General features: G+C 42.2%; 1 protein-coding gene across 1 annotated transcript in view; it reads right to left on the minus strand.

The window, feature by feature from the left end:
• The window catches only part of PDXK (pyridoxal kinase), a 70,455-nt gene extending 53,300 nt beyond the window's left edge, over nucleotides 1-17,155 (minus strand). The window contains exon 1 of the mRNA XM_067545173.1: nucleotides 16,831-17,155. Within this exon, the coding sequence (XP_067401274.1) occupies nucleotides 16,831-16,932 (102 nt within the window). The 5' untranslated portion in view covers nucleotides 16,933-17,155. The remainder of the gene's footprint in view (nucleotides 1-16,830) is intronic.
• Between the last annotated feature and the right edge of the window lie 9,413 nt (nucleotides 17,156-26,568).

The following is a 26,568-nucleotide window of genomic DNA, read 5'->3' on the forward strand; positions in this document are numbered from 1 at the left end:
CCTGTGCATGGAAGTGAAATATACTGCTAAGCAAAGAAATGGAAAGAGAAGAGGCAAAGCATGGCAGCAGAGTATCTAGTCACCGACTGCCAGTAATGCCCTCTCTTTAAAATATAGATACCCAAGTGTCAAATACCAACTCAGCCAGGGGCTCCGTAACTGTAGAGTCTACATTTAAAAACAGTCCTCTTGTTTCTTCTGCTTCTTTCCCCTCATTCAGAATCAGGTATTAGCACCCTCTGTTTTCAATTTAAAGTGAAAAGCAAGTGTGTGTGGTTAAGCCAGCTTCCAAGTCAGTTTCTTATACTCAGGGTCTCCTCCCAAATTCCTTGTTGCATGCACTTACCGTACTAGCTTGGCTGGTGAGACCAAGCCAACTTTACAACAACTAACCCATCCTACTGTCTCACATGTCTTATCTCAAGTGGCTGGGCTCTTGCTGGACATTCAAGTTTTAAAGCGCTGTGGGATCCTGTTGGAAGAAAGCCGCAGCATAGGAAGATCACAGTAATTGCCAGAGCATTGCAAGTTTCCGCATACTTTCCAACCCACGTGGTATCAATTTGATAAGGAGCAACTGCAGGAAGACAGTCACTGAAGTGGTCTGTCATCCTGTTATTCTGCACACAGTCTTACTGTGGATTTCAAGACAGAGGCTGCAAAAAACAATTAGAGGCAGCTTTGTTTTGTGCATCTTAAAACATTACATTACAAAGACAGGTTTTAATGAAGTGTTGTGATGTTACCAAATTTTGTGCTTGTGGTGAAAGGATTTTATCAGAAAACTGATACAGAAGACATATGTCCCTCCGAAAAACAGTGTGCCTGTAGTGACAGCAATACCTTATCATCCACATTTTAAATAAAACAAATAAAAAAGTCTTACTACATATCTCAGTCGCAGGAGCTCTGATTGGAAGGACAAGGAATTTTCTGCCTTTCCTGATATGGTACTATCTATAGATGAATTGTTCTTTTTGTAACTTGGCTTCTTTGACATCTGAAGAAAGCATCGCAAATCAGGTGTTGCTACTGCTTGTCTTTTTTCCCTTTAGAGAACTGATCAGAACAGTTTAAGTGCACTGATGGAACCGGGGGATAAAAGACAGACAATTTCAAATAATCTGAACTTTATCCAGTAGTCTATGCAGTCTTTCGTTTATTATATAGAAGTAGGAGGGATCAACTTGGATACCAGAAGACTCCCATATTTTCCCTTCAACCAAAGAGTAATACTTCAAGTCCTTCCCTAGGGACTGCACCTTGACAAGAAAAGAAGGCTCTTGTGTGTAAAGACTCCAAGAGCTATGCCAGCATGAGTTTTAACTCCTGCTAAGGCCATCCACGCTGGACAGGTCAGAGGGTAGGAACCAAACAACAACATTAGTAAGCTGTAATATCCACCGACCCTTCCAAATGGGGTTGATCGACCTATCCTCATTTAAAAAAAAAAAGTTGTAGCAATGCAACAAGATAGCCACCGCAGCAAACAGCATAATAGACAGATAATGGAGCTTTGTTCATTCTCTTAGTGACATCCGCTGGCAAGAGAAGGATTCAGATTTAGACTACATCAGGTACATGATTTTCATACAAATAAGGACTATTAGTCCTGTTAGCCAAGCTTCCTGCTTTCCAGCTAGGTCAACACATGATGCTTCAGAGGAAAGTGGGGGGAAAAAAACCCTACTACTCCTAAACAACTGAATGTTACCTCAGCTTCCTGGCCTGGCCATCGTAAAAGTTCCATAGAAGCAGAAAGATCAAAGAGATTGTCCTTCCAGGCAGTTAAAATAGCCTGAGAGCTGGTCTGCACTGAAAAACCTACACCACCAAAGTTACATCTCTCAAGGGTGTGAAAACTCTACATCCCTGAGAGACATAGCTAAACTGACCTAACACCCCCCTCCCATATAGACCATGCTAGGTCAATGAAGAATTCTAGCTCCAAAGAACTCAGCTTTCTATTTCCAACCCAATTGTTTATGCACTGTATCGCCAATACCTTAATGAGTTTTCTGTGCAGTACATTGTCAAATGCCTTACTAAACTACAACTATATTACGTCTACTGCATTACCATTAGCCACTTGGAGCACTGCCTTCAAAATCCAGAAAGAGACAAAGAGAGATTGGGCTAGCCAGGAGAAGCATCAACTCACTTCATTGACCTGCGCAGGCAATTATGCAGTGCTTCGCTAGTTCCTTAAGTCTAATCTTTTTCAAATAATTTACTGAGCTAACTGCTGTATAAGTAGCACTATGACTGGTGGTTCGTTTACCTTACAGAATCAGATTATGATTCCACCAATCTAGGTCACTCAGTTTTGTCAAATATAGTATTATTGTTAGAGATTCCACTATACTCTACTACATTCAAACCATTCTCTTCAAGATCCGAAGATGCACTGTGTCTGCTCCAGGAGACTTCATTTGTTAAGTTTTTAGGGTCTGTGTGTTAATGCCTCACTATGAATCTGGTGCTGTGAAAGGTGCTGAAATTTGATTTCCTTGAAGAAGGAATCCTTCTGTTTATGAGATGGTTGCTGTACTCAGTGCAAATACCTTTGCCTCATCAATATGTTTCAAACTGAACTGGAAGGACCTCTTCTGTGAGTGCAAGATAGATCAGTATCTTTGGCCTGTCTGCCAGGTGTCAATTTGTGGTATCCCTGATTTCTCCCCTCCCCCCAAAGGACACCTGTCCAGAAAGAAATGGCCTGAGGGCCAAATGGACTGAGGTGTCTAACTTCCACTGAAATCAATGACAGCTAGGCAAGTAGCCTGCTTATTTGGTTTTGAAAAGTCGCACTAGGATCCTATCTGCATCTTTAGGCACCTACATTTAAAAATCTGTCCCCTAGACCATAAACTCACTTCATACAGGTCACAGAACCAACATCAGGAGACACTTTTCTTACTAAAATGTAGCTAGACCTTTTAAAATGTCACTCAATAGGGTGCTCACTCACTTGGAAAGATCTAGTCTCAGAAAAGCAAAGTGCAAGAACAATTCAGAGTTTGTCTTCAGAGCTGCAAAGCTAAGGAGTCGGGAGAGAGCCTAACCTGGTAGTCCTCCTTGATGCAAAATTTCCATTGATGTCAGTGAGAGTTCTTCCTGAGTAAGGACCTCAGGATTTGACCCTAAGTGACTCTGTTTTAATCTTGGGGAGGGTTGGAATCTAATTTCCCTCTGATGTTCATAAAAATTTCCATTCAAAAGTTCAAGAAAAGAGAGGGCTGTGTACGGAGTGAAGAACAGACCTTGGAAAATGTAGTTCTCATGCTAATTGCTGAAAGGGGCATGCTTATCTTTTAAGAATGCCTTTCTTTCAAGAAACAACTTTAAAAAAAATGCATGGTTAATATGCAACATTTAGCTGTTGGATGTTATTGCTGTACGACAGCTGTCCATAGTTTGACTTTGTTCCTATGGGAAGTGGGAAAGGTCAGTAGTAAAATTAACACTACATTTTCAGTAAGTTATGCTGATTGAAGTAATGAGCTTTTGCCTTCCTAAACTGAATTTCAGTCTCTTGGGGTTAACACACAATTGCTATTTATTCAGAAGACCCAGAGGTCAAGCTCTGTCCTCAGTTAAACCTGAAAAACCTCATTGACTCAAACTAGGGTGTAATTGAGGACAGAATTTTGACTTCATGGTCACAGGAAAACATGACATCCACCACTGTAAGATCTGACTTGCTAAAAATATACTTACGGATTTGATCTAATGCAAGAAACGTACATATTTATATGTAATTTCTTTTACTTTTCACTTTTTTAAATTTTAAGACTCTGTTAAACTTTACAGGTTAGCTTCTATTCCTATGTGTGCCTGCAGTAAAGTCACGGTGCTAAATTTGTAGCAACAGACTAACGTTATAAATCCAAGATTATTATTGCTGCTGCAGGATCAAACAGAAAGCAAAAGATGGATGTCAGATATGCAAACTTGTATCCAAAACACCAGAAGTGTGAGAGAATATTTAAGGCAATACAGAACTGCCTACGTAAATTGCTTATATAATATCCCTTTTCTCCCTGCTTTGCCCAAGTTCATCTGATGTGGAAGTTCCTCTTTTTGATGTATGTTTGTTTTGAATCCAATGTAATTGATTTCATGGTGTTTACTGCAACAGTTGTGATGATTCCCATAAACCATTCTTGTATACTAATTTGTGCTGGCTTTCGATTAGGCTGAGTTTGATCAGGTGTTAGGAGATGATGAGTAACAGGCTTATTTCTGCATTGTAAGGTGATCTTGGATATGCTGGGGCAAATTCAGTTCAGTTACATCTGTGCAACCCCAGTTATTTTACTATTTGTGGGTTTCCTTTGTCATGAGTTTCTCATCAAGCCATTATATCCTCCAGTGTTCACTGCTAAAAAATAACTGTCTATTTACATATGGACTAATGTGAGTATGTATTATCTGTTAACCTCAATATAGTCTAAGATGGGAATGTTTTCTTGAAGAAAACAGTCTAAAGATTTCATACATCTCCCCTTACCATTGAAAATGTGTGTGTTACTGTTTTGGTCTTTGAGATAAAGTCACTATAAAGTCTGCCACATCATGCTGAGACTACTGTGACCCTCTGTTGCCCCTTTTTGACCCAAACAGCTAGCTAAAGTTCAGGGCCCTGAAGATGTTCTGGTTGGGGGAAGAAATTGACTATGGAGTCTGGTATTTTCTTTGATGCACTTTTGTTTGTTTACAAGGAATGTACAAAGTCCTGCTTCTCAAACACAGGAGGAACCAAAACAAAAAGGATAGTTTCTTTGCTTATTGCCTCTGGCCAACACCAAAGCCAATAAACACTATCTTTTTCTAGGGTCATACACTGTGCTCACAGGCGGCTGCTGTGAGTACTTAGGCCTGGTCTACACTAGAAAGTTAGACTGGCATAATTACGTTGCTCAGGGATGTGAAAAATCAGCAGAAAGCCATTAATCTGTGGGAGCAGAGCCTATTTTGCTGACTTTGCCAGCTATCTGAAACGTAGTTGTGTTTGCTTGCTGCGGCACTTGCTTCGTGATCTATTGGCCTTGAAGAAAAGCATAATAGTGTATGTATGTAGAGCAATAAGTGCTACCGTTCCAGTTCTCTAAATTCCTTGAGCAGTTCACTTGTTTTGGTGTTAGAGAAAACCAGTCTTGGCAAGCCAGTCAATTGACTGGCCTAGTAACGTTAGTTGGCTGGTGAAGTCTTATTCTTTGTTACTGTTGTTACTATTCTGGTAGATCAGTACTTTAAAACATTTGACCATTTTTGACATTTTACAACATTTGACCAGTCAGCTGAACAGTTACTTTTGGAGGTCAAATGCCCAATCCTAGTTAAGGCTAATTTTAGTTATTAGTTATTGGTATAAAATATAATCCTTTGCTGGGCACTAAGTACAATACAGATTGCGTACATTTGCCAACAATGTTCCTATGACAAATTTAAATGGTTTATATGAACATATTATATATATATATGCATTATTCCATGATAACTCTGAATTTTGTAAAGAATTGTAAAGTTTTTTAAAAATTGCCAAACAAAAAAGAGCCACGGTCAGCGAGTGCATTTCTGCTACAACATTGCTTAAAGCCAAGACTGAAAAACATTATGAAGCCCTGGGAGCAACACAGAAAGTCAACCTCCTGACTTTTATTTTTTTTAAGCAGCTCTAATACCAAATGTTGCATCACAACAATTAGAAATGTGTTACTGAAAACTACAAGCTGTGGGCAGACAGACAAGTATAGCACACTCCACACAAGCCTCAGCGACAACCTTTTAAAAACTGATTTCCATTCCTCTCAGAGTTTGTAAATAAGTAGGAAACTGAGGCGTAATCAAGTATTTAAACAAGATCAGAGAGATTCATTACATAACAGTACTTTGTGATCCTTGGACTACCGTAATATAGAAGTGCAAAGCAGACATCAGAATTTTCCACTGGAATAATTTTTCTATGAAAAATTTCCTTTTTGCAGAATTTGTCTAAAATTTTTAGTTTTCTATCAGGAACAACTGAAATGATATCTCCCGGGTTGCTGGGGAGAGAGGGAGAGGCTGAGCAGAGCACCCCAGCTCCCTCTCTCCTCTACAACAGCTGGCCTTGGGGGTTCCTGAGAGCTGGGCAGGCAGCCTTCCCTGAAGGCTGTAGTCAATGACAAAGTGAAATTGACAAGTGCCTTCCAGGTGGGCAGCCAGCAACTCAAAAAGATTCCATTTCAGTTTTCCCAGGAAAATTTCACAGTTTTGACTTCTTGTACCAATTCAGGATGAAACTGGTTTTTTTAAATGTGAAACTTCTCATGGGAAGGGATTTCCATTTTCTGGCCAGCGATACTGCAAAGTGCTTTATAAATATTACGTAAGCATCACACTACTCTCTGCCATTAAGTACATAAACCGTATTATATTTATTTTATAGCTGGTTACACTAGAGCAAGCAGACATATTAAGCAGCTTTCCAGTGTCACAAATAAGGTCAGTCTGTCCAATTTTAATGCTATCTGAACTCTTACCTAAGCCTACGTGAGAAGGTGCTTTTCACGAGAATACTGCACCATTTTAACTTAAAATCCCACTTAGTTAAACTGGTGCAAACCTAGTGCAAACTCTCACTTTGGTTTAAGAGTAGTTTTTTTTTCAGTTTAGCTTAGACCAATTTCTAATTGACTAACTGAAATAAGCCTGGTTTAAATGGAAATAAGAGAATTCACACAGACTTTTGCACCCATTTTACAAAATTTATAGCATTAGTTAAAAGCAAAAAGCAAAAAACCCCACACACTTATTTGCTCTCTCTGAAACACTGCCAATACATGGTTATTTTGATTAAGACATCTATATGGGCTAGCTGCACCGTTCAGGAGCAATTGCTGGCTGTCACGAAGTAGTATGGCATTTTAAGGGAGACTGAGAAGCTGTAGGTAATTGATTAGTTACTACATCTCTGGCGTAAAGAATACTGGATTATCCCTCCCCAAATGGTTCCTTAGAAGGTGTGGCAAAAGCCACCTGCATATGGGGAAAGATGAGTTAGCTGCAGGGTACCAAACAAATCAGTGGCCAAGCCAAGAATCAGCCCCAGCAGTAGACTCCTAATCCCTCTGCTACAACCATGTGACTGTAAACACTGGGTATAAAAACAAAACTAAAATACTACTGTGTGTGTGCATGCATATCCGTTTTCAGGTTTCAAACACAGATCTCTACATTGTACACTGCACAAGACATGCTAAAGGCTAATGCAAGAATAAAGCCTCTGTCCCCTGCCAGAGAACTGCAATTTTTTCAAGCTTGCTGTGGATTGGCTCACCCAACTGTAATGTAATGGCTGTCAAAGAAGGAAAGACTACAGTGGCTTCTCTTGAAGCACAGTGAATTTGCTCTCAGTTGATTTCTAATTCTTTGCTTTTTTCTGAGAAAGCTCACAATTATTATAGATGTTCACTTATGTTAAGTCAAATTCAAGGGAAGGCTAACGCATTTTTAAAGATGTTCCTTCAAATCAACCTTCAAGTCACAGAAATATCACAGCACGAATATGATCAAATCATTCAGTTTTATATTTCTTCTCTGACTGAAACATAAGTATGCAACACTAATTTTATTCAATTCAAGACACCAAGAACACAGTGCAAGCCTCTGTCATATTTCCCTGTAAGCCATTTCTTTCAGCACAAAACAACTTCCCTCATCCTGTGCCATGGACATTTTTTCAAAAAAACATCCTCCTGTGTCTGGATGACGCATACAGCAATCAGCAGCTCTCCCTGCGTCAGACCGTTTATTTCCATACCAATCCAACGAACAATGACATATGTTTTTAGCGTAGTTTTTTCACTAATCTCTGTTTGGGCAGGAGGTTGTTCTATACATTTTGGATGATAGGAAATGATTGAATTGTATAGGGATTGACTTATTAGGAGTACAGGAATGGGATGGCAAGGAAATCTCAGCATCTAAGCACCCCCCCCCCCAGTTCTCCCCCATTCAAAGGGAACAAAAACAAAAACCACCTGGTCATCTCTAAATGTTCAATAGCTTCCCAGCCAGGAAATATATTTTTCCCTCCTCTGCAAGTGATGGATTGGACTCCGCTCCCAGCATAGCAAAACAGGAGTTTTGCTATTAATTCCACAGGGAGCAGACTCAGCTTATGTATTTTGTGGGTTGCATTATAAGCTGCTAGATATTATGACATGCTATTTGCCTCAGTCCACAGAGTTGAGGTCTTCTTGCTGCTTCCACTCACATCAAAGAATTCCAGAAATTGATCCATGACAATAGCTAACTAGAGTCATGCGCAATACTTTGCAACTAAGTTTACAAGCACATATTAGCAGAGATGGGCCTGCACCAGATCTGAAGGTTCAGCTCTAGATCCAAACTTCACACCTCTGGCCTATTTCTATGTATTAGATAGCACAGGAAGAAAAAAAAAAGATTAGTAAACCATCAATATATGTATAAAAATGTCCATCCAAATTACTCATCTCTGGATTCTTTTTAAAAGCATATTGGTCTTATGGATGTTTGGCTATGTAGACATCTGTGTGTCTTACCATTAATATGCTCTTTAGCACTGTTCTTTTGCACAAGTAAGTGTGCTCTGGGTGGGTCTGTTATTTTAAAAAAAAAAAAAAAAAAAAAAAAGATTGTCTTATTAAAAATATGTAACTGAAGGTATGTTTTCACTCATGGCAGCACTGTTGGGCCGCCAGATCAATTCTGCGGGATTGATTGAACGGCAGCGGAGACCTGCTCAGTCGATCCGGAAGTCAACGCCGCTAATCCACGCCCGCCAAAAAGAGTAACACTGCGTCGACGGGAGGGCATTTCCTGTCTGCGCAGCATAGTGGGGATGCCGTGCTAATTAGAATTTAGGAAGTTGACAGGAGATACACAAGCTACATAGAGATGCTTACATATCTCCTGTCGACTGCCGCCAAATTTCGCCCCGAGTATAGGACAGGCCTTAGCCTTCTCATACGTAAAGAGGGGTGCTAAATGGATCACTCAACCCTGTTATAGTTTCTGAGATTTCAGCTCTCTAAAAGAAAACAGTATAAAAAACAATGCCAAACCTAATTCAAGGAGGGAGACTCCTAAAACCAGAGAGAAAGGAGAAAAGCCAAATACTTCATGAAGTCCACTAGGCAGGGACCTTGCTTTGCCAATGGGAGGTGCTCAGATATTAAGGTGATGGGTGCCAGTACAAAACCTCAAAATAGAAAGCTACTCAGCTGTGTTTGGCAACTATTATATGAATGACCAAAGGCCCAACTCTATTTCCACTGACTACAGGGGGAGCTGGAACAGGCCACAAGTGAGAGTTGGTTCTCACTTTGTTAGAATAAACCGTTACATATTGTGTACTTCAGTTCACTTGACTACTGAATTGCAAAGGGAGTAGCCTACAGGAAAGGACAGAACAGCAAGAGTCAGGACTTCCAAATTCTAGTCCTAGCTCTAACACCAAACTACTTGTGACTTTAAGCAACCCACACCTCGGCTGACCCATCTTTAGAAGAAAGCAACATACTCATCTCTCACACTGAGGTATTATATGGCTTTATCCAAAGGACACAACTTATAGTCTAGTCAAGGAAAGTTACCTCAGGCTCCACACCTGTCCCTGAGTTTGAGTTTACAGTCACATTTTCCCCAATTTAAAATAATTATTCCCCACCCCCATGCTGTCTGAAAGACCCATACAAAACAGGGGAAGAAAATAAATAACTGAATAACTACCAGTACAGAGGAAACAGTGAAACTTACTTATTATATATAATCTGGCAAAGACAAGTTAAACTGAAAAAAAAAAATTCCCCCCTCTAATCTCTGTTTTAGTCATTAGCAGATAGAAGTCACACCTTTGTCTGAAGATGTTTTAAGTTGAGTGTTACTGTCTTATTTGGAAAATCAGAAGCTCAGATTTAAAGCATGACATATTTTACATTTATATAAAATGTGTGGGGTTTTTTAAAATCAATAAAGTTAAGAAAGTTGATTAATTTACCAGCATTTAGGGCTAGCTTTACTAATTAAACCACCATAAACTACTTTACCATTTTGTAATAATGATGTCCAACTCTGAAATTCTAACCAGCTACCGATTTTCAATTAAATGCTCTCCTACTTTTCTTCCCTCTTCTGAATGAAGGTCAATAGTAAAAACTGACTGAAACATATAGACTATGAAACAACCATAAGAGAAAACAAAACTCAGAGATTCAGAGTTAGTTATTTAGTGCTTGGTAAGTGATTATATAAAGTCAGACACCATATAAAGAAATACTACCAATTCCAATACACAGCTGCATCTCTTGAGTGTTAAAGAGCTTATTTTCTACAGCTTGGTAAACTTGGCCTACCCAAGGTGGGGAGGAGAGGGAAAAAATATTGGGTTGCTAAGTTGCCTGAACACTGCCTCTGTGTGACTGCACAGCAGTTCATTTCTCAGGCACTGCAAGGACTCCAATCTCTGAACTATAGAAAGGCATGGTTGCTAAAGGCAGGCACTGAATTTTTTTGCTTGCCCTGCTGCAAGCCTGGACAACTGTGTCATCTTTACTACAGGTTTAGTTTTGATTTTTGAATAGCTTTCACAGCCTGTTATGAGGGGCGAAACATCAGTATGAATCAGAAGGTTGAAGCACTATTCAGCTCTGATTCAGACTAATGTAACTTGGAGAGGTTCTACTGTTCAGGAAGACCGCTTATTTCTGCCCTCAAACAGCTACTGCTACAGAGTGGAAGTTACCTCCAAAGCTACGTCATGTCAAAGGAGACACTGTCATTTTCTGATGTCTGTTCTGATGTTGACTCATAAAAATTACCCTCTGGTAAGAAGGTTTTTGCTTTCCCCAACATGGAGAGGTTACAGCCTGAGGGGATCCAGAGTCAGTCATTCAGTTTTCCCATCTTTAAGAACTGCCTCCAGACATGAGGGGTGCACTGAAATCCATCTGCGAAGATAGCAAATGGAGTAGAAGGTATAGACATCATAATTCTCTCTTTTACTCAGTTCACAATTGCTCCAAATGGCAAGGGGACTGGTGCTGAGAAGGAGTCACAGTTGAACTCACATCACCATCATTCAAGGTTTTATTACCGCTTGCAAAACATCAGCTAGATCAGCAGAAGAATTTCAGTTTAATTCAATAATAATGTATTGATATTACAAGCTATACTAATGCTGCCAAAATGTTAAAGGCTCCTCTGGTAACTGTCAGAGATAAGAACAGTCTGCCAAGACGGGGTTTTCACAGTGTGTTTGAAGTGTCACACTACTTGTCAATAGGTGTCCATTCCTGATCACTTTATGTAGGATGCTACATGGCATCATGCCAGCCATTCTTTCTCCTGGAGGTTGACATTTTGTTTACTAGGTCTCATGTTTCACGACATTAACCTTGCTCTACCAGCCTCAAGTCTGCTCCTCATATGGCAGAGCCAATCAGAGCAGGCCCTTCTGACAGGGCTCTTCAACTGACCGGTTCCAAGGTACGAGTGAAGTGTATTTATAAAGCTATGCAAAAAATCTCCACTGATTCCAATCTCCCAATTCTCTCTAGTTAAGCAAAAACAGGTCTTAAAGAAAATCAGGGCAGATCCCCTCACCTTGAGGTCAGCGAAGCTATGCCAATTTACCCCAACCGAGGCGCTGGGCTCAGTCATCACCTCACTCTGGATGAAAAGCAGATTAATGTCTTCTTCATAGAATACAAAGCAAAATATTAGCCTGCAAACACTTGCCATGGAGTGCTAAGGGCAGCAAAGCTTTTTCTTGGAAACACAAACACCCTAGGTAAAATAGTGATATGTTGCACCTCTTTTCCCAGCCCTTTCTCTGTCATTTTAGGGGGTAAGACCAGAACAAGGACCATGCTTTTCTATACATCTGTACAGCACCTAGCACATTTTTGACCATACTGTAATAGGTCAGAACAAAAGCAACCCCTGCAACTGTTTTGCCAAGCACAAAAATTAGTATTAGAGATGGATTCAGACCAAAACTTAGATCTGAACACCCACAAACTTGAGAGACGTTCATACCTATGTTTGAACACTGTTACTTGGCCCCATTTCTAAATATCACAGAAGTCTCCATTTTGAGTGTTCAATATTGTTTTTTCATCCCTTTCAAACTTCCAGAGGGATCAGAAATATAGTCCCCCCCCCCCCTTTTTTTTTTTTTTTTAGTATATAGAAGAGAATCACTGAAAAAGCGAAGAAGAATGAGCATCATCTACTTCATTATTGGTTGAGCAGACAACTCACTTCATTCAGCAGAGAATCTACACTGAACAAATTTCAAAAGGTCTTTTGTTCCACAGTAGGGAGGTTTCTCTCACCTAAATGATAACCCACCACAAAATCTCATTATCTAGATCCTAGTGCTGGTGTTTTGTCAATGCTCTTAGCTCCCTCCTAGAGATAGCTGCTCTACTAGAGTCAAGATGAGAAAACACAGTTGATTCCCCCATATTTCAGGGGGGTGAGGTTTGCAAGGGAATAATCAATCATGTGAACGCAACATTATCACAAGCGAAGTGAGGATGGAATATTCAGTTTAAAACTGTGTTTGAAATATTGTCCAAGACTAACTTACAGGTGACTTACAGACTCTTTGGTCATGGAATATAAAGTCGGTCATATTCTAGGTTACAGGTCTGACTTATGTGAAGATAAGCCAGAAAAGTGCAAGCTATTCCTAGAAGAGATTTGTTCACATCTCAAAAGCTACCTTGCTGAAAAGAAAAAAAATCACAGAGATCAAAGACTAAACGTAAGTAATGAACTGCTTTTTCAGGTGCTCAGATACCAGAGTGATGGGCACAGCATAAGACAGTCTCTCTAAGTCCAGGTTAGGATACTTTGGCAAAGCAGTTGCCCTGCTGCATGTTCCATGGTTTGAGAAGGACTTCAGTCTCCACAGCTATATACACAGTACTACAATTTCAGTGGCACTAATTTTGTTTTAATTTTTAGAAACGAGGGAATGTTTCAAGGGAAGGGCATACACAGGGTAAAAAGTTAAATGATGGTGGAAAAAAACTCCATGTTTCCACAAGCTGTCAGCTGAACATAATATTGCATAAGCCAGGAAAACCACAACAGTCCATAGTAAAGGGTAAAATGATCTCTACTGCATGAAAACCATGCGTGTGCAATGGAAACTCTGCAGGTCAATGGCCCTTTCCATATTAAAAAGTTTAACACTGCCAGATTTGTACTAGCACAGTTGTGTAGATTATGTGGATGTGAATTAGCTCCGTTAAGGCCACTTTTAGAAAGCATTCAAGACTACCTTGAGAACAACTTTTAAAAAGGCAGTTCAACAAAATTACAACACCCCCCCCCCAATGCACACCGCCAACACAACTGTGTCAACAGAAACTGATGTTTAAAAGTTTAAACAAGGCAAAATGCATAATGCAGATGAGGATCTCATGAGAGTCCTTCCTCTCAACATTTTTATGTGGAAAAAAAAAAAAATCAAGGTATGGGGACCTTTCACCTACAGTTTGTTAGTAAATCTGCAGTCTCTCAAAGTACATAAGCTCAAAGAACACAAGTGTAATTTAGCTCAGGTCTAAAGGTTATTAGCATCTCTTTCCCCAGCTGTAATTCCCTCAATACAGTAGAAGCCTATCGCAGACACAACCTTACTATACAAAATGCTGTGTGTATTCTTTTAACAGGTCTGATCCTTGAACAAATATTTGTAAACTATGCTTCAGTATATAGAAAGTGAATACTGTACAATTAACAGAGGTAGTCTGTTTCAACAAGCCAACCTTCCTGAGCATTTTACCTATAAATGCAGTAGATGTTTGGTAGAAAAAAGAACCTGTTAAAAGAACGGATGTTAATTTTTAAAAAAAGATTTGTTTTTGTTGCACATCTTGATTAAGTGGACAGCAAAGTCTTAACAGGTATAGTTTCAGTAAGCTCCACATAAAGCAAGCAAGCCATAAGAAGTACATGGGCCTGATTTTTACAGCATTTTCTAAACTCTATGGTTTCCTCTTAGGACACACAATCTATTTTAAATCTGGCTGCATACAGAGGGATGCACATTCTTCACACAAGAATTAAAATATAGTCACCCTCTGATTTCTCTCCTGATTGCAATGTTTTGTTTTGTTTTTAGTCATGGGGAGGTGAACAGAAGAGAATGAGAAATCAGACAAGTCAGTGAGTATGTGCTGTTGCTTTGAATGTAATTATGTTTGGCGGTTAGATACCATGGTGATAGGTGCCTTTGGCCTTGTCTATGCTTTTTTTTTTTTTTTTTTTTTATAAAGTCTCACACTGTTGCACTACCAGAGTGGTAGTGGTAGCAATGGAGTGAATGCTAGTGCAGACAAGGCAAATAAATTTTTACCACAAGGTTGTGTAATCTGCGACAGTGGTTAAAAAAAAAAAAAAAACACAACAACAACAACAAAACACTACCTCAGCCAGTCTGCACTAGTGAAGCTATGCTGGTGATAAAGACAGACCCCACAGCCAAACACTACACTGGCTTTGCATTTGACTCTTTTGTAAAAAAGTCACATCCAAGGGATTCAATTCCTCTATTTGTAAATCCCATTGTGTTCAGGCCTTTCATCCTCAGACATCTGAAGAGCCAGCATTATCCTCTCTCAGGCTTTAGAAAACGTAATGGTGAATGGTCTTTCAGGAGTTTCCTTTAGTTTCAATTTACCAAACCTGTCAGTTTCTCTTTTAGCCAAAAATTATTAGTAATAAAGAGTTAGTATAAACAAAGTGCTGTAGGATGCTAAGCAGAAATGAGATCCATTTCTGATCACACAATCTCAAGACTTCTTGACAGCCATCTCTAATTGTAATGATCCTCTTATAAGTGAAAGCCTAGAATAGTATAACAGCAGTTGTTTGTAGTCATTGCAATTACTTTTCTGAAGCTAGAAGAGTACACAACCTGGAAACCTCATTACAAGTCCCTTACGTAAGAAGGTGGGATAAGACGACCAAGTTTAACAAAGCAGATCCGAAAGACTGGGATGAGAACTCTTAGTCTATCTGCAGATCCAAGTTGCTGTCAACACTTACAGCAGGTTTTCAGTGGATCCATTGACATGAGTTCTCAATAAAAATGTAACTAGATGTAACATTTCAGACACCAACAGAACAAATCCCCAAGCCTGACGTGAAATATTTCTCCCTGTGAAATATTAAATAAGGGGTTTTTAAGATTATAATTCCATTTTACAGTTCTGATGACTAACAAGATACGCAAACATCACTACAGCAACTTGCTCTCCTTAGTGTTCCACCAGTCTGGATTTGCCCAGCCTTCAAACATGATGATAGGCGTATTTATTAGGGGTTCTCCACAAACAGTTCTTGTTATGGTTCTGGGGGTAGCCCACAGGTGTAGTAGCTCCCTCCAGCAATAGCTTTCATCACATGCCATGCACTGAGTAACTTTTTTTTTAAAAAAATTACAATGTATGATTTCTGTAAATAGCATCCACTGCTACATCAATAGGTATTTTTTAAATTAAAATACTTCAGTGCCATCTGTCCAAAAGCATTTTGTAAGCATTAAAGTTAACATCATAACCCACTGAAATAATGATGGGTTATAGCCCCATTTTACTGATGAGAAAACTGACACACACAGAGGTCAAATGATTTGTCCGAGATCATAAAGGAAGTCTGGTATAGCTGGGTTAGAACCCACGTATTCAACTCCCAGGCCTGCAGGTAAGCCACAAGACAAAAGCTATCACCAGACTAAACCTCAGCCTGCCCCCATGTGTAATTAAAGGAACATCATTCCTTATATTATTCTGCCCAAAATCAGGACTATGCTCCTTTTAGTCTGTTACAATTTCTTTATGACTTCATTACACTTAAATTTATTTTATTGTGATTCATATATAGTTACAAGTACATAGAATTTGCCATGTAGCACCTCAGATTCTTGGTCCATCAAATCTGGCTTCCTGCCTTCAGCAGTGGCCAATACAGGATACTTTGACCAGGGAGAAAAAAAATCCATAATGCATAGGACTAATGTGTAACGCTTCACAGGGGGTGACCAGGGCTCCCTGAACCAGCAGGAATGAGGAGTGCATGAAACGTATCTGATTAAGTATGCTTTCTAAAATAGGGTAGTCAGTGTTTGTCACGTGCTTGCACACTAAGCTTTTTTCAGTTAATGAATGAACGGAGTCAAATGCATCTCCAGCCCCTTTTTAAACCCATCTACCACAGTATTTAACTCCAGGGTTGTTGGGGTTGTTTTTTTTTTTTTTTAAATTATACCCCATTTACAAGATAAAATTGGTACGGCACCCAGTATACTCGTGAGGATTATAAAATAAAAAAAAGGATCCTGTTTTAAACCCCTTCGCCCAAGCACAAGGAACAGCTGGCTACTGAAACATACCCGCTGGGTTAGGATCAATGGAGACTGGCTAAGATTCACGCACGAGTAACAGAGAACAGCTCACACACACACACACACACACACACACAATCAGAGTCAACACACCGGGCGAGCCCGGCGGCGCACGCACCCCGGAGCTTTCCCTGCCCGGGCATCAGCGCCGCGCCCGCCTCGCAGCGGCAAAGCACCGAGCCGGGGCAGCCTCCTTCCTCCCTCCCTCCCTCCCTCGCTCGGGGGCCGCCGGCGGCCGGCTCCAGCCGGAGCGAGCGATCCCCGCCGGAGCCGCCCGGGGCGCGCTGTGTGCCGGGGCGCTGCAGGCAGGGCAAGGCAAGGCAAGGCAGGGTGTCCAGTGCCCACGTCCCGGCCGCCCCGCTCGCGCGCTCGCTCACCTGCAGGGGGAAGGTCGCCGCCCGGTTGCCCACGTAGCCGCGCACGACATGGCTCTGGATGGAGAGCACCCGGCACTGCGCCTCCGCCGCCGCCGCCTCCATCCCGCCGCGGCCCCGGACACGGGAGAGCGGGGCCGGCCGAGCCCCGCCGGAAGAGTCAGGCGATCGGCGCCGACACCTAAAAGCCCCGGCTTACATCAGCCAGCCTGGCGGCGGCGGCGGCGCCGGAGTGCGAGCGACACGCGGCAGCAGCGACTCCCGCTCCGAGCCGCCGCCAGCGCCATTTAAAGGCACCCGCACCCCCGCCGCGCCGCCACCCCCCTGCACCCGCACTCGCACTCGCGGGGCACGTTCCCTGCCCCCGCTGTCATCCCCGGCCGGCCCCCACGGGCCTAGTGCCACCCACTGCAGCCAGGCCCGCCTCACGCACAGCTCGTGTCACCTGCTGCCCACTGCGGGCCGCCCCCTGCGCGCGCTCGCGCGCACACACACACACACGCGCACCCCATTCATTGCACCCGCAACCAGTGCCACCTTCGTTGCGTGCGCACACGCACCCACACAGTGCCAACAGCGCAGGCCTCCATCCAATGCCACCCACAGCGCGTGCACACACACACACACACACACACACAGTGCTACCCACGGCAGGCACACATCCCTCCCCCGGACAGCCAGTGCACACATGGCACATACACCACTCACCCCCCAGTGCGCCCCCCACCCCCACAGTGCCACTGAGTAAGCACAGTCCCAACCAGTGAACACACCCCATACACAATGCTGCACCCTGCACAGATAGCACTTTGCCCACCTCCACACAGCCAGTATCACCTTCTTTATAACACACCCACTGAGCACACCACACACATACCCCCAGTGCCACCCCATCACACCAGCCACTCCCACTCAACATTGCGCTGAGCACACACAGACCACACACGGTATGTACAGTATGTCACCCTCACATGCCCATTGCATCACCAGCCCACACACACCATGCCTCTCCTGTAACATTCAGTGCCACCTGTCAGTTCAGGGCCCCTGCCCCTGTATTTTCCCCTTATCCCTTGAGGACACCCACCTGAGGCTTTGTGCTCCTCGGCTGTCACCTCTCTTAGACAGAGACCTGCATCTCCTACCTGATCTTCGAGGTTGTACAATTCCCTGCCTACACTGTGATATGCCCCAGCAAGCACATTTATTCTTAAGGTATAAGCATTACAGAGACAACAATAAAAGAACGTGCACTCATGCTCATCAGCTTACCCAACTCCAATAAGGGCTCTGGTAGGAGTCAGTCCCTCAATCCCCACTAAAGGGTTTTTCTGTGGTTACAAGTTCCTAACAGCCCCTTAGCTCAGAACAAGCATCCCCATGAAGAGTTCAGTCTTTCCTGTGTACAGCCTGGGCCTTTGATCTTGAGAGATTCCAGGAACAGGTAATCAGCAGACTATGGGCCCCTCCTTCAAAGGGCAGGGGTTTTTGTAGAATCAGATGGAGAGAATTTGCATTCACCTCCCACTTGAGAGGTTACATGCCATCCTGGCCCACAATAATACACAAATCATGTAATACAACAGACTGCTAAGCTACTTACACTTAATTAAATAAGGTCTCCCACTGACATGGCAGGAAATTGCGGTGTTGGAGACACACACACTTGCCCCCTTCCCACAGTACAACCTCCACACACACCATCCCTTATACATCATACAGTGTATCCATTGCCAATCCCTGCACAACACTCACCCACTACCCTGCTCTTCATATTGCCCCCCCTTTCCACATACACTCCCCCATCTTTCCCTCTGCACTCACCACATAAAGCAAACACTGCCACCTCCAACATCCGAGCTGCTCCCCAGCACCCTGTGCACTTGCACACCCAGCTAGCAGACTGTACACCAACAATTAGCTCTCAATACCCACCCACTGCAGGCCCTCCCCCAACACTCTCCCAGACACAGTGCATCTTCTGACAGCCCCTAACCATCACCTACCCACTCACCCCATACTGCCACCACTATTGTCCACCCACTGAGGCAGCCACTCACACACATACCACAGTGCACCTACTGACTCCCTAGACATCCCACATTCCTCAGCAGCATGGTAAGTTCGAGAGCTGGGCACTGAGACACACAGTGCCATTCAGTGCACCCACTGACACCTCTGATGGACACCAAGGCAAAGCCACCCACTGACATGCATGCTCTCAACACACTGCTCCAGCACCAAAGAGTGAGAACCAGAACTACATCATGCACCCATCCCACTCTCCCACCCATACTATAGCCACTTCTCCCCATGCGCACAGAGCATGTAATACACACCCACCCACCCCATGGACAATTCAGCCACTGATATAATACATACACAACATGTACCACAGGGTGTATTGTACAACAAGCACAGTGCACCATGACACTACCCATACATGGCACATATAATGCAATTTTTAATTGAGTTAAATGATATTTTATTGGCATAACCAGCTACAAGAATAGGGACAAAGAGTAAAGATCAAAATCTTGTGTCTATCAGAGATACATAATATATTAACCCACAGTCCAGGACAAACTTCACAGAATGTTTGTGAATTTAATCCTCTGTCCATATGTCACTATTGACCATTCCTGGTTCAGTCAAAAATTGCTTCATAGCATGAAATCATCTCAGCTGCCTCATCTTTCTCCAACAATGTGCAGTTTTAGTCAGCATTTTAAATGAAAGTCTTATTTCTGATAATTTGAGGCAATGCTTCATCCTGGCCTAAGTGCAGGGGGCTGGACTAGATGACCTCGCAAGGTCCCTTCCAGTCCTACAATTCTATTAACATTTGTCTCATACTACTTTGTACTTTGAACAAAGGAGTGGAAAATGTCTCCCTCTCTCTCTCTCCCCCCCTCCCTTTTCTGCCATGTCCATTGCACAGTTGTTGTGTTTGGGTTTGCATTGCACTTTATGGTTTTCAGCTTCCAGCTGTAGTTTGTGCTCACAAATTCTGTGTTTGGTAAGAGCCTACCATAGTTTTTCACATTTTGCAATGATGTATGATGATTTGTGCAGGGAGCTGTAGCAGTTTAACATGTTCTTTCTGCCAAATGCACCCTGCTTTGATACTTTAGCTCTTGGTTCAGTGTTTTAGATATGTTCAGTTGTGGAGAGAATTGCTCCTCAGGTCAGGAGTTAATGGTATTGAGGCCTTGGTTAACATCATGTAGGAGTGGATTCTGTTTGAATTTATCATTTGATCCTCTAGTGCTCTGTAATTGAGAAAACCATTGCTGCTTTGCCTCAGAGAGAAAACTCAACTTCCCGTACTTTTTCTATATGTTAAGTAGGAAGAGAAGTGTTCAAGATCTGCTGTGCAGCCATTGCTGATGGATTTTCTCAGTACCCAGATGTGTTTAGAAAGCATATACCTACAGCTATGCAATGAAATTTTATCTCAGCTAGCTATTTAAGCAGGCTTCAAGCTTGAGACTTCATTCCCATCTAGTAGATGGAACTGAATTATACTGTCATATAGTTTTAGTCAGAAGGTTGTATTTATGCACAACAAAATTACACATGCAAAATTCACCCATTGACACTACACAAAAACTCCATACGCTCACCCGTACTTCCCAATTACACAGTGTGCACAATATATATATCACACACACACAAAACTACATTAAAACTTTAAAGTTGCAAAATCAAGCACTCAAAAGTTAGGAAATATCAGAATTAAGATTGCCTGTACACCCTTAATTCAGCCGTGTTGTGTGTCTGCATTATGATATAGTCTTTAGTTACATGATCATGTTATTTTTTCCCCATGGGACTGGGACATATCAGGGTACAAGCCATACTAATGAGTAGCTGTCATCACTGTCCTGTGATGTGCAGTGCCCTTTACAATGCTTTGTGGCTGTAGCCTCCAGCTTGGCCTGATCACACACAGCCTGCAGCATCTAAGTCACTCCAACCTGTGTGGGGATGTGCGTGTTGGCTCTTAACAGCCTTAGCTATATTGCAGTGTGACCCCAACACACTTCTACTCCTAGATTTCCCCCTATAAGCATGTCCTGTACCACCCAGCTTTCTGCTAAACAATATAAAGTCCATTTTTTCTTTAATGGAAATACTATGCACACAACTTGCCACCGCAGATGGAGTTTCCCCAAACACTCCAATTCAAACACACTGGATTATATAAAATAAAATAAGTACATTAGCTACAAAGATTTTAAATGAATACAAGATTTTAAATAGCTACAAGAAAAATGAAGATGAAACACTACTGGCGCCTAACAAACTACGTTCAATTCAAAGCAAAGTTCTCTCACCACATGCTTTCAGCAATCTTAGTGACCAAACCTTTTAGACGAGGACCCCTCCCCTAGCTCAGCAGCTGCATACTTTGTCCCTTCAGGTGCAGTGAATCAATAGACAGAGGAGAGGAGTGCCTGGGGATGTTTGTCCCTCCTTTTTATAGTATCAGTCCCCCTCTTGAAAAACATTTCTAGCTGCCTACTAGGAGAAAAGTAGTCTATTTGGGAAGGATGTTCTCTGTTGATTTTTCCTCACCTGTTTGAGTTTCCCTTCCTGCTTGATGACTCTGTTTACTGCTTACGTGCAAATTAAACAGAGCACACATTCATTTGTTTGAGACAGACCTGTTTGCCAGCCTCAGTTTGGAACATGTTCATACCACCATACAGTGCAATTTTAGCTTCACTTACAGTGTTGCACACATTTTATCAGGACAATACTCATCAGCAAGTTTGAGTTTTCAAATGATACCTCACAAGGCATACTTCATACAAAGATACTACAGTAGTAAGGTGTGAATACAGGGGTACATTTCATCATAGGGACCCTTGCCTCATTCAGTGCACAATGCTCACTTAATGACACATTACTAGATATTTTGTTTTATCCTCATTGATTAGAGTGCAGTAAATAAGGCCTGAACAAATACTGCAGTGGAAACAGAATTATTGATTTCCTCATGGGCTTTCTTGGGGCATTCCTCATTATAGCATCTAAGTGCTTCAAACAATTTATTTTTACAACACCCCTATGCAGTGAATTAGTATTATAATTCCCATTTTACAGATGGGGAACAGAGATTAAGATAAGTATCCACTAATTTTGGGTGCCCACAACCTGATATTTCAGCTTACTTAGCATTATATAGCACTTTATGTATTAAAAGCAGTTTCCCTGGACTTCATTAGTATCTATGAGTTTCCAACTCTTATGCAAATCACACCCCATGCTCTCAAATCAGGCACTCAAAACATGAACACATGATTAGCAAGCACCTGTGAAAAATTTGGTTTAAGTGATTTGACTAGCATCACATAGGAACTCTGTAGCACAGGAAGACAGACTAATTAACCAGGACAATATTCAACTGCCTTTAACCACAAGGCCTTCCTTTCTTTCTCTGCCTCACTGACTGCATTCCTTCCAAGCTCTGCTACAAATGAAGCAGGGATCTTATAGACAACATTCCCTTTCACTACACAGCCCTCATTCATCTTTAGAGTAGCTCCATCCTGTACACTGATGGAGGCAGAAGTCCTATGGAAATAGAATACCATACAAGAAGGATGAATTAAAGTTGCACAATCAACCTTCAGTTTAGCATTTCCTAACTTTTGAGTGCTTAACTTTGCAGTTTTAGTGTTATTTTAACACATGTGCATGTAATAGTGTGCACTACCTCATTGTCCTTTCAGCGGGTTCCCAGAAATAATCCACAAAGGCCAATAGCTCCCTTCCTTGGATTCCTTGCATTTGTTAAGAAAACAATCCACGAAGTACAAAAATCAAAATAAGTCACTCCTAGCCCTTTCTAGAGTCCCACAGGACTCTGCCTTCTTTATCCAACTCTCTGATTCTAAGAAGTCAGCAGGCAACTCTCCTCTGCTACATTCCTGACTTTGCTCTGATTTCTCAGTGTGCTGCCCTGCAATTCCTCTGCTCTTGCTGCGCTTGGCTATTTTTCAATCTTCCAGATTCTGGAAGAGTACTGACTCCCAGACTACTTTTCCTGCTCCTGCTTACTCTTCTACAGAACCCTCTTATCCCCCTATGGTTCTTCCTCCAAACTGTCTTTTTATGAAGCTCAGCTGTCTCAGGCTGTCACCTGATCTTAACTCTAACCTTCATGACTAAAATGACAGTTAATTAGCAGCACAGCTGGGGCTGATGGAACAGGGTTGGCTAGCTCTAGGCCTCCTGCCTGTATGTGAATGTGTGTATCATTTCATAGGTTTTTTAAAAAATAAGCAAACTGAAACCCCGCCCCCACAAAAAAAATTCTATCTCGAGGTATCATATCAACACCCACATGGGTCATCAGCAGAGTTAGACCCTTCTGATCCACCACACAGTCCTCTGTTACTTGAGTTAATAGAGTAACTGACAGCAGTAGGAGGTTGTCATCCTCTATGTGGACTAGCGCTGGAGCAGGATGGGACACTTTGCCAGTGAATTTCACACATATTTACTTATAGCACAGGAAAGATGAAACTCAGGAATCATAGGTTCCCTTGCAGGCTCTAGAGGGGAGCGTACTCTAATGGGCATGGATTCTTCTCCCCTTCCCCTCTTATGGCTCCTCATCCTAGTTACATTCTCCTCATCCAGTCACTTCCAGTCTCCACTCCTCAGACGTCTTATCCAGCTCAGTCTCCTTGCTTCCCTCCCAGCTCCTCCTGGTCCCCAGTCTTCTGGCCCAGCCAGTCCCAGTTCAATCACTCCTGGCTCCTCATCTGATTTGTCTCTGTTTCCCACCCTGGCCTCCAGTCACCTCCCTTCTACCAATATTCTCTATCTCCACCGGATCTCAGCCCCAGTCTCCCTCCCCAGACTCCTTGTCCAATCTCAGTCTCCTCCTCACTGGTTCCTTGTCCCCATCTTTTTGCCCAGCTAGTTCCATTTCTTACCCCTGTACTCTGGCTTCTCATTAACTTTGTCTCTCCTTCCTCCTCACCTTCTCCCCCCCCCATGCCTCACTGATCCTCTGACCCATCTCCCCCGCAGCTTCTCATCTGATTTCAGTTTCTCCCCACAACCACCGGCTCCCATTCTCCTGGCTCAGCCAGTCCCATTCTCCCCCACACCTTAAATTTCAATCCCAGCTTCCCTCTCCCACTTCTTGCCAGCCTCCAGTTCCAGTTTACACACACACACCCTTTACCCCGCAGGCTCCTTTTTTTATTCTACTCCTCTCCCTCCCCCGGCAGGTCTGGCTGTTGTCCTCTCTGCATTTGAAACAGGCAGCTTTCTTCTCCATACTGCCTGAGCCCAGCAGGGAGTCATTTTGAGCACAGGACAGAGAGGCTCCCTGCTGTCAGTGCAGGTAGTTGGAGCTGGACCTGGACCTGGACCCAGCTTAGCCTACAGCAGGCGAGAGATGCAGTTACAGGGAAAACCCCAGATTGTAACATGCCGGATATGGATGGAATCTTCAGGGAATTTAGCCACAAACCTCTGATAAGTCTCTACTGAACATGTGCAAACTGCAATTTTTCAAAGGCTAATAACTTGGGGAAACTTGGGCAGATTTTCACAGGTATGGCAAAAGGCAACACAAAGACTTAAGCTCCTCCCGGCCAATTTTCAAATTCCTGCTCCACAGCATGGGGGGTACGAAAGCTTTTCAAATAAAAAGGTCACCAGAATTTTTTAACTTGAGCAAAATAACGTATGTTCCCCTAGTCTCATTCTTGGAATCAACTTACCCGTTTTTGCTGAAATTTTCCAAAAAGCATTAAAGTTTGGCAAAGTTACTGAAAACAGGGTTCTATAATGGGAAATGTCGGACAACTTTAATAAGAGGCGATTCTACCAGCCTCGCCTATAATATGTCCACAGAAAGTAACAGTTTCATACAACATGCACAGCTACACAGGACATACACTCACACTATATATACACACACATAAAACGTGCTACATGCTCATGCACATACAGTGACCCTGTATAGAAACAAATATGCAATCATGTAATATCACATTGCATGTGATATGCGCCCCCCGTGTTATATGTTCAACCAAACAACATATAACGCATTCTGTAGATATGCACATATGTATAAAAAACAACAACTATTTGCACACCCAAACACACAGCATGAAGGAGGTTTGACATTTGCTTTATATTTCATATTTAACAATCAGGTCTCCAGTTGTACATGTGTTTCCTGAACTTTAGGAGGCAGTGGCTGAGGTTTTGGGTTTGCAGTAATGTTCTTTAGAACAGAAGGGAATAGTGCAAAGCAGTTTTGTAGTGTTTGCTATTCTGAAGTCTGCCTCAAACATCTCACAAACAGCTTTATAGCCAAACCCCAATCAACCTGAAAAGTATATAGCAAAATAAAGAGGACAAGGAAGAGCTAGCAAATACTAGCGTTACGGTTTTCAGGTAACTGCAACAAAACATGGAATATTTCTGAGAATCCAAAGCTCTGCCATTGTTGGCCAAAATCTTGTTTTTGAAATATATGTAAGAACAGAGCCACAAACACCCCCCCTTTCCTACCAAAAGGCACATCAGTCTGAATCAAAAGCTAAAACCTCAAACTGACTCTTACTGTTCTACCCTTTTAAATGTTAATTCAAGTCTGTCTGCACTTTTTATAATTTTAAGATTATTTGTAAATGTCTGTACTATGTCCACTGGCCAGTTTATCTGTTAATTTTACCTGCTTCCCATATATTTGTAAAAATCCTATTCTAAGTACAAAAGACACACTGTGCAATGTAATGTATCTATCTAATTGTGAAAGACACTGTCAAAAATGAAATAAGGTTTGCTCTAAAAATAATATGTAAGTTCTTCAGCTAGGAGTTGGCCCTGAGTGATTGAAGTGTGAATGGCTGAGCAATTGAGTTGGGTGTAGACAAAAAGAGTGATTGAACAATTGGTCTGAGTAAGGGATATCGAAACAGACATGAAGAAAACACCAGCCTCACCTAAAACGCTTGAGGGAAGAAGAAAGAAGCAAAGATGATCAAATGGCCGAAGAGGAACCCACCCTGATAACTTTGGAGCCAGCCCATTTCAAAGGACAAAATCTGATCAGGCTTGCAACAATGTGGGTGATTAAGGATCACGCCAAGAATGCAGTTGCAGCATGACAATGCAAAACCCATAGACTTACATGAGGTCCTTTCCCTATAAAATGGGACAAGAAGATGAAGGCTGGAGGTTCGGGTCTACAACATCCCATCAGCACCGATGCGCATCGGCAGAACCTTGCTCCTCATCCTCATGCTCTAGTCACCTGGCCAGTGACTATCATGAGCACCAAGAGGCTGGTAACTATGACATCTGGAAGATCCCTATGTATGTTTGTCTGTCTCCCTGTCTGTGTATGCATGTCCGTCTGTGTGTGTGTGAATGAAAGCATCAATTGAAACATGTGTCTCTGTAATTGTAGTATTGATATAATGTTAATACTGTTTTCCTAGTGTTTACATTATTATTAATGCTATTTCACTAAGTAAAGCACAATATTAATGTTATTACAGTGTTGATACTTTTCTTTTCTTTAATACTATTTACCAAGTTTCTGTGTTCACAATAAATGCGGCTTGTTGCCTTATCCCCTAATAAGATCCTGTAATATTTGTTATTTGGGTAACACCATAAAGGGCATATTCGCCTCTACATGCACACGTAAAACCCCACAAACCGAAATGAAAATGACTTGCACTCCAGGAGCGAGCA

Source organism: Emydura macquarii, unplaced genomic scaffold, assembly GCF_026122565.2.
Source record: "Emydura macquarii macquarii isolate MOO-44397 ecotype Brisbane River unplaced genomic scaffold, CSIRO-AGI_Emac_v2 contig_1043, whole genome shotgun sequence".
NCBI classification, from domain to species: Eukaryota; Metazoa; Chordata; order Testudines; family Chelidae; genus Emydura; species Emydura macquarii.